Genomic DNA, 9,475 nt, shown 5'->3' on the forward strand with positions numbered 1-9,475 from the left:
TGTTGGCTATTTGGGGTTGTTAGTTAGCTGGATAATCTTTATTTATCATGTGGAATAATTAATCGATCGAACTAATTCTGGTTCTTTTATCTTTGATCATTAAAAATAAAACTGCGGTAATTTAGATATTGTTCAAACTCGAATGAATGGTTATCTATTCATTTTTCTATAATGAAAAGTAGAAAAACTTTTGCAGCATGAAAACAAGACTCCCTTGGAAATGACAAATTGGTTCGTCACCTTTTACAGTTCAAAGAGAATATCGCAATAATTCTTTATCTTCATCATGAAGGAATGTGGGATCATGTCAATTTCTCTTGTTTTGACTGATGTTATGCATAAATCTTTTATCAAAAGAAAATTGTTCATATCATAAGTGAAAACATAAACAGTTCATGAGTCTCTAATTCCTTTTCGGCAAATGCCAATACAAAATTGTGGGGGGACCAAATCCAGAAAATTCGAAGTGCGAAATGCTTCAACTATGATGAACTCTTCTTCCACGTAATAAGTTACATTAGAGAAAAATTATACATTTCGAGGCATGAATCTGGTGGTGCTGCTGCAAAAACCATCCCTAATATCTTACAAACTGCCTCGTATCGTCAGCTCTTTTCTTCCCATAAGGGTTGCCCTCGCTGAACCCATTTCGGCTTCCTTCAACTTTACGCTTTTTCTGCCTGAACTTGGAAGCGTTGCTATCTATGTTGAGGTGCACTTTTGGAGGATTAGAAAAACAGAACGAAGAAGCTACAGCCTGCAGAACAATCGTTTTATCTGTTAAAAGTAATTCCTGGATCGAAGTAAATACCCATCTCCACTTACTTACTATTCAAATGCACAAAGCAATTCCAGCATTAGAAAGATAATGTACAGATTATGACAACCTAAATTGAAGATAGCAGATTTCTCAAGTCCTATGTGTCACATACACAATGTCATACAAAATTTGAATGAAGCACTCCTGAAATTCTTTTAAGGTACGCGAAGAGCCTGGACCATATCCTAAATGCTTCCTTTTAGTACTTAAGTTAGAACATTTGAAATAGTTTAACGCCTACTTAAAAGGGGAACAGAAGATCTGAATTTCAACTGTGTATATGTTAAACATGAACACCCTTGGAAAAGTAATAAAACCATGAACTTCCAAGTAGTATTTTTGCGCTGAACTACAATGAATCAGTCTTTATGCCCAGATTCATCCATTTTCTTATTTCCTAAATATTACACAGCTAAGAGAATGTATCTGCCATAAAAGGAAGCAAGATAAAATACCTGCAGATCAAGTCTGTGAACATTGAATATTTCCTTCATGGAATGAGAATTATATGATAGTAAATAAGACCTATATGCCTCTTTAGCCGACTGGTTCAAGTAATAGTTGTTTGCAACCAATTTTTCCTGCAACCAATTTTTGCATTTTTTCATTTCAACACAAAGGTCCATCATAAGGTATAAACAACACAGTGGTGGGATAAATAAAATAAACACGAGTAGCTGCAAATTTACCAGGAGTGACTGCACATTGGCCAGCTTCTTATGATCAAATTCGTATTCTTTTACAGGTACTTTTGCCGCCTGTCATAAAAGCACTACACATTAGACTATCAAAGCAAAGCCAGAATTTAACAAACTTATGTAAAAAAACATAAAATAACTCAATCGATCTTCAACAATGGAAGTCATCAGGAAACAGTTTGAAAGCAATGCCAGCAAAGTTGAAGAAAAACTAACGATCAAAACAGGAAAATCTGTTTGAAGAGCTTCAACTTTTAGCCCGAGCTTTTACCAGATCAATTACATATATTTCACTCATACTTGGTAAATATATTTTCAAGTATCACAGCTCCTAGGTCCTACTTCAAGTGTTGCTTCTGATGACACATTTAGAATTCTAACAGATGTTTTCATTGTTCTGTAAATTTAACAGTGTGATTATGAAGAGACCTTCAGGTACTTGAGAAACTGCAACTCCTCTGGAATCAAGAATAGCAAAGCGTTTCCTTTAGCACCTTCACCACGTGCTGTTCGACCAACTCTGTGTATGTATTCCTGTAAATATTTACACAAAAAAGCATTAGAGGAACACAAATTTATCCCTTCATAACCAACTTTGAAAAATTATAGAGTGAAGTGTCTATTCTATTACCTTGGGTTCATCGGGGGGGTCAAACTGCACAATCCAGTCCTGGAAAGAGAGACATAACAAGAATCAATATTACTACCTTTCAGAAGGGGAGAGCTGTCAGGAGTGTTATTTCAACTACTTATGAGGAAGCATGTCACTGATTTTTTAACTGAGCACCAACTACATTTTCTATTTTAAGGATTAAAGATTTGCTACCTTAAATCCCAGAAGAAAAAAAAGAAACAGTGAATAGGTTCACCCCCCACCCCCAAATTCATATACAGGTTCCAGCCAAGAATAGACAACAGACTGCGTTGATAAGAAGAGAAGCAACATACCACAGCAGGAATATCCAGACCACGTGCAGCGACATCTGTGCATAACAGGATGCCCTTCTTTGCTTCGCAGAAATCAAAAAAGGTAGACGTTCGTTTTTGCTGCTTTTGCTTCCCATGAATATCATGGCACTCAATCTTGATATAGCGAAGAAGTTCGGAATGGAACTTGACAGAGTTGCAAGATGAGAAGAAAACCATTATTTTCTTTGACAGGTTCCTCTTCAAGAATGAATAAAGGAGAATAAATCTCCTGGCACTTGGGACAACACAGTATCCTTGTTGTAGCCCTTCATTTGTGACCTGAATTAACCATATACTCAAACAGGCTTATAACATGATCTTGAATTAAACATATGCTAGGAGGAAACAAATGAGTTTGTACATACCCTCCTTCTCCCATCGTCCACATCAATATAGATAGGAGCTGTCAAAGATAAGCGTGCAAGGTCCTCAACCTAAAAACAATGAACAGATCTCAGCGAACCTCATTTAATGTGTCGATGTTTTTCACTTGATCAAATTATCATAAATTTATATTTTAGCCAACAAAATCACTAGCACAAATACTCAAAAGATAATGTAGCTTCATTCAGGAAGAAAATTTTTAACATATATGACATGACATGAATTACTTTCGGCAGTCTCTTAATAGAGATCCCTATCTCTTTTCTATATTAAAAATTATGTTTAGTGTTCGAGATAAATGCACTTGAAAGCAGGAATTCACTGCTTGCTTTTCAGCTGGGATGAACTTGAAAAACTAGAGGCTTTAAAATACCTTTTTTGTCTGTGTGGCCGAAAAGAGAGCAGTCTGCCTCCCCTGTAAGAGCAGCAACTAGCATATTAGTTCAACTCAAAATAACAAATACACCAATAGTTGAACATACAAAGAAAACTGAGAAAAAAGACATGCAATGATCTATAAGACATAGTGACTGCATACACAAGTTTCAGAGTAACAACGTCCAGAAATTACATTACCGAACAAATGATACTGAGAGCCTGCAAGGGCAAGCAAAATGCATATTTCTACTCTACTTAGTTTTAACTAAAATCACTTATAAATCCTAATGCAGGAAACCGTACTTATTTTAATCTTAAAATTGACTATCACTGTGGAAAACAACTTCACAAAGCTATATAATTTTCAGAAGCCTAATAAGCTAGTGCTTAGTTTTAAAAAAAAGGAGGTATTTGACCAAGTTTTAGGGAGAGAATGAAGTGTTCTTCGGAGTAGCAGAAATTAGTTTTTCATAAGCTAAAAAAGAGGCAGTCTTTCCCCAAAAGTACTTTTTTGGAAAACACTTCTGATAAAATACACTCACAAGCACTTTTTTAAAAAGCTTGGTCAATGACTAATTGTTGCTCAAAAGAGCTAGCTTTTTACATTGATTAGCCAAACACACTTGCTTCTCACATAAGTTCTTTTTTTTCGAAAAAAAATACTTCTCAAAATAAACTAAAGCTTGGACAAACATGCGATAAGTAGGTAATAACACAACTACATTGGTGACTACCTCCTTTGGTAGAAGTTTAAGTATTTGTTGCATATCTTCCTCAAAGTTTGCTTCCAAAATCCTATCAGCTTCATCAATCACGAGACACTGCAAGTTTAAGCAATAATTTCAGAACACACTCCTTGGACACAGTCAAGTGAAGCTATGAATAACTTGTAAGGTAAATTCTAATGAAGTCATAGGCAGGATTTGAGGATAACTGATGTCAATATATCATACAACAAAATGACATCATAAATAGAAATAGTGAGCCACTTGAAAGGCTAAGTACCTGAAGGTTCTTATAATTGAAACCCTTGGTATTTCTAAGATGATCAAGTAGTCGACCAGGGGTGCCTACTAAGAGATTAGCCCCTTTAGCAATACGCTCTGCCTCTGCTCTTCTTGCTGAACCACCGATAACTAACCCAAGAGTCTGCGAGTGATACTTGAGAAGGTCCTTTGCCACAGCATGTGTCTGAGTCATTAAACTGTAGGTTAGCTTTGAAACACACACTAAAATGGGCAACCACTGTCAATCAATGTAGTACTTACATAGTTTAGTTAACAACCTCAATTTAGTTTAACCCACTTTGAAACACACACTAAACTGGGCAACCACTGTCAATCAATGTAGTACTTACATAGTTTAGTTAACAACCTCAATTTAGTTTAACCCACAAAAACTTGTGAGTTGTGATCGTAATATATATGATCTTCAAGAATTGGGACTTTTTTGGTAACTGCTCTGTGTGCAGTAATTTTTCTCAAGTGTAAGATGCTATAAACAAGCTAATACTGGACAAAAGTGTACTGTGACAAAATGATGTTGATAAAAGTTATTTACTAATCAACACATTTCACACTAATTGTATTAGTCCGACAAGAAGTCAGCAAGAGAGACTTAAAACTGTTATAAGGATCAATCAGGGGCGGACCCACATTGGGTCACCCCCTCGGCAAGAAAATACATGATATATATAAGGTAAATTTTCTGTATTGTTGTAGATATATATATATTATGAACCCTCTGAAAAACAAATAGAAATAGATGGCTCAGTGGCAAGTGGCAAGTGGCAAGTCCCCTGAATATTAAGTTGCACACCCCCAATTCGATTCCCTGTGACAACATTTATTAATTTTCTTTTTTTAGTTCAATTTATTTTTTTTAAAAAAAAATCAGTTTTGTTTTTCAAGCTTTTTTTAGCATTTTTTTAATTTTAAAACGTGCTAAAAGTGTGGTTTTAAACCCAAAAAAAATATAAAAAATCAAGGGTTCTATTTCTAAAAACTTATTTACACATTTATACTTATATATTTTTTGAACCCCTGAATGAAAATCCTGGATCCGCCACTAGGATCAATAAGTCTCTAAAGAATAACTCATCCATGCTAATGAATTTAAAGCCATCCTAGTTCCTCTATGTATATAGTTGTAGAAGACTCAAACATGCATCTTTATTCCCAGGTTATCAATGAAAGTAAAAACTAGATGCCTTAATTATCGTTAACAGATAAGGATAGAACAAGCTACTTCGTTCTTCCCATATATAGACCTAATTTGACCTCAACAGTATAAAGAGTAAAATGTCTGATAGATCATTATCTTAGATTTTGATTTTAAAAAATTTATAATTTAAGTTTAACGTTTGCTCCTTGAAAATGTTAATTTCTAGTTATTACGATGTCAACGTCAAGTACAAAAATTCTAAAGCAGTACCAACTTTATATTAGTTTGTGTTCTGGAACCATAATTTACATTTTTAGAACATGTTCCTAGCTATTTATGGTCTCAACTTGTCGATGCCTCTCACTGTCAGAGACCTAGGTCAGTTGAACCTCTAGAAAGTTGAAAATCCCATCAGAAAGATCTGGACCATGGTCTCCGCTTGTATTTTTAGTGTATATAGGGTGGGAAAAGGGAATATGAGATGTTTTGATGGGGACAACTCAATATGTTCTCTTAAGGCTAGTTTTTCTTATAAATTTGGGCTATTCATTCCCCTGTAAATAACATTGTCACCTTCCTGGATTTTCTCACTTCTTTCTATATGGATTTTTGTATTCTGAACTGAAGAAATCTCTGGTGTTGTAACCTTATAATAAATTGAATTGCTTCACAAAAAACTATTTAAGAGAAGTCAAGTTTGTTTGAGGGCAGATAAAACATGAGAAGATGGTCAGATTGATAGGACAAAAGAATTATGCAAGCAACCAGATCAGCCATATAAACTAACTGCATATAGTCGTCTTTCCTGATCCACCCCACCCCAACAAACAAAAAACAGGAAAACTAAAAAGGAAAAAACAAGCAAAAAGGATGAACAAGGAACACTATGTATTTACCTGTATAGCCAGTTCTCTTGTTGGGCAAATAACAACCACCCCAGTTCCATTACGTGGTGTAAAGTGGACATTAAATAATAACTCCACAGCTGGAACCAAAAATGCTAGAGTTTTACCAGAACCAGTTCTTGCAGCTCCGAGGACATCCTTGCCTTCCACAAGAGGAGGAATTGCCCTAGCTTGGATCTTCAACACCAAAGATAAACAATTAAGGTAGGGAAGTTTACAAGAACAATGAGCGTTAAAATAGAGATATAAATCAGGTGGCTCATGGGCAAATTACTATCAACTTATCTAATGAAATGGCTCATGGGCAAATTACTATCAACTTATCTAATCAAGTTTTGGAACATTGTTCAATTCATTATTAATTTCTATATTTCACTTCTCTCCTATCTGCTTATGAAAAGATACTAGAAAATCTAATTAAAAACAGGCATCGCCATCAAGGATAAGGATAAGCAATGCAAATTAGACAAAGAAAAGCAAGTAATTTACCTGAGTCATGTACTCAAATCCCATATCCTTAATAGCTTTCCTGGTGAGCTCAGAAATTTGAACAGAAGAAAACAACTCTGAACTCATAATACCTGACCCACTCTTCATCTCTTTCTTAATCTCCTCCTTCAGTTCATCATCAAATTCCTGTCTTTCTTCATCATCCTCTTCCCCTTCCTCTTTCTCTTCCTCCTCCTTAGTCTCCTTTTCCGTAACCATTTTGTTCTTCTTGTCTCTCTTTCGCTTTCTCTTCTTCTTAATTGACTCTTCTTCCGCAACAACTATACTAGGGTTCTCTTCAACCTCCGCCATGGTTGAGAATTTATAACTCAGCGGCGGCGGGTGCACTGCATAACACAACACATACAGGTTCTTCTAATTAGTCAATTTGAATACTTTTAAACAAAAAATTAGTACAACACCACAACTTTTGAACTCTTTGAGATATTACAAGGTAAGCGAAACTTGTAAAAGCAAAATACAAGTATTTTACACTAGAAAACCATTGCGCAAAAGAAAAAAAAGGATTTGGTATATTTATACAGCGTAAGGAATATATATATATACACACAGTTGAAAATAAAAGAAAAGAGAAATAGGAGCATACAGTTGATATCGTCGGAGAAAGAGAAACTGAGAGTTTGCCGGAGAAGAAGAAGAAGATGATTTAGCGGAGGGAGGAGGGTTTTGGCGAGGATTCTAAACATGAAGCTATTATATGGGCCACGTGAGCTAAAACTTATATGGGCCAGGTGGGCTAAAACTTATATGGGCTTAAGGTCTTTACTAGAGGTAGCTAGACTGGACAGTCAAATAAGAGCCCAAATGGGCCAAAATTCAAGTTCAGTAAACCTATATGGGCCAAACTTATCCAATTCAACCAGAAATATTTAGGTGCATGTAATTTTGCTACTATTAGATCCACTAAAATATAAAGAGAGGTGATCGAGATTCATTATGTATCTTAGATAAATGTATTTGTGTATATTTGATATGATTCACTAGTATTTGGAATACCAGATACATATGAGAGTGGTGAGCGAGATGAGAAAGAGACCAGTGAGATTTGTTTTGTATCTCAAATACATACGAATCTACTTGGATACAATGTATCTAGAACAAATTGTGCCTAATTTCGACCACGTATGGAGATATGTATCTAAACGTATCTAGATGCACCAAAAAGTGCTAAGATACATCATATTATAAACTAGAATATATCTAAGTAATTAGCTCTTAAACTAGTATGATTTACGTAAATTCGAAATAGTTTTGGGGTATTGGTACCTATATACAATCTTTACTATTTATTTACACATTGTTAGTCAAACGGATTAGTTTTAGAAAAGAGAAGCCCAAAAGATGTGGGTATTGTATAGCCCAAAAGGAAGGTAAAAACAAATCGTCCTTTGTTTCATGCTCCATAGAAATTGACAATAGAATGGTGACACTAAAACAAATAATTTAATGGAAAAATAACTTAAATACATAACTATAAGTTTTATATTCTCTAATTTTCCCTTCTTTTTTTAAATATTACATAATTCCCTTTTTTTTTAATTTTAGTAGAAGTGTATAGATACATAACATTCTCTCTCCTATAATACACAATTACCCAATATAATGCCTATTTTTTCTCCATTAAAACACTCAATCTTCTAAATCAGTTTTTGGATTTTGAATTATTAATTTTAATTAAAACACCCAATTTTGAAATTTTGAGTTTCAAAATTCAAAAAATTTGAAATTTCAAAAATTTGGACAATTTCTCTTTCTTGCTTCATCACGTTTCCAGTTCTTCTTTCTCCATCATCGTCTTTCTTCTTCTTAAACCAGCATCTTTTATTAGTTTCTTCTTATTCTTCTTAATCCATCATCGTCTTTATTTTTCTTAACCCAGCATCTTTTATTGGTTTCTTCTTTTTCTTCTTAATCCATCATCAGTTCTTCTTTTCTTCCCCTTTTTGTTTTGGTTAATTGTTCTATTACATCATAGTAATGGATCCGTTAATTAATAGAAGGATATATGATTCCGACGATGAAAATTGGAAAGAAAATAGAAAAAAGTCTTTGCATGATCCTATGAATCTTCAGAAGGATTCAAACAAAGACTCTGGCGAAACATCAAAATCAAAGGTTGTCAAAATACAACAAAAAAAGAAAAAAGAAGCAGCAAACATTGTTGTTAGGCCTACACTGTTTCGGGTTTGTATTTTTGTACTTAAAACTGTTGTTGAAATTATTAAAAATTTTAAGGAATCTAATATGTATCAAAAAATCATGAAAATTATTATCATGTATCAGACAATAGGTTTAATACATGAGTACTAAGTGGATTATAATGTTTAGTCTATGCTTTGACACATGAACTAGATGTGTATCATATGATTTCCTATGTATCAAGGGTTTTTAAATTTTTTATCATGTATCAGTGATTAATTTCAATAAATGCGCCATCAAGTGTGCTTGCTGATACATTTTGAATCAGTGTGTATAGTGTTTTAGATGATGCATTGATACATGAATTTGTTGTGTATCATAATATTTTCTATGTATCATGAGGTTTTGAAAATTGTTATAATGTATCATTCACTAAGTTTAATAACTGCGTCATCAACTGTGCTTGATGATACATATAGAATCAGTGTGTATAGTGTTTAGTCGATGAT

The 9,475-nt window shown here is 34.1% G+C and overlaps 1 protein-coding gene across 1 annotated transcript; it reads right to left on the bottom strand.

Annotated features, from left to right (window-relative positions):
• Positions 1–302: 302 nt before the first annotated feature.
• Positions 303–7,520, bottom strand: LOC107015061 (DEAD-box ATP-dependent RNA helicase 51-like). Its single transcript, XM_015215225.2, has 13 exons — positions 7,414–7,520; positions 6,807–7,153; positions 6,309–6,494; positions 4,255–4,440; positions 3,984–4,070; positions 3,245–3,286; positions 2,853–2,921; positions 2,467–2,766; positions 2,150–2,188; positions 1,948–2,052; positions 1,510–1,578; positions 1,276–1,401; positions 303–757 (listed from the first exon to the last, which is right to left on the bottom strand). Exons 1-13 carry the CDS (start codon positions 7,511–7,513, stop codon positions 578–580), a joined length of 1,836 nt encoding a protein of 611 aa, XP_015070711.2. The 5' UTR covers positions 7,514–7,520; the 3' UTR covers positions 303–577.
• Between the last annotated feature and the right edge of the window lie 1,955 nt (positions 7,521–9,475).

This window comes from Solanum pennellii, chromosome 3 (genome assembly GCF_001406875.1).
Source record: "Solanum pennellii chromosome 3, SPENNV200".
NCBI lineage: Eukaryota > Viridiplantae > Streptophyta > Magnoliopsida > Solanales > Solanaceae > Solanum > Solanum pennellii.

What these genes read in the sequence shown, in the direction of transcription:
- LOC107015061 (XM_015215225.2), bottom strand. Translation starts at nt 7,513, where the DNA reads ATGTTTAGAATCCTCGCCAAAACCCTCCTCCCTCCGCTAAATCATCTT. An exon ending in CAAGAGAACTGGCTATACAG is followed by an intron (nt 4,441 to 6,308) that starts GTAAATACATAG and finishes TTAATGACTCAG; the next exon opens with ACACATGCTGTGGCAAAGGA. An exon ending in TTCACAGACTTGATCTGCAG is followed by an intron (nt 758 to 1,275) that starts GTATTTTATCTT and finishes ATTGTTCTGCAG; the next exon opens with GCTGTAGCTTCTTCGTTCTG.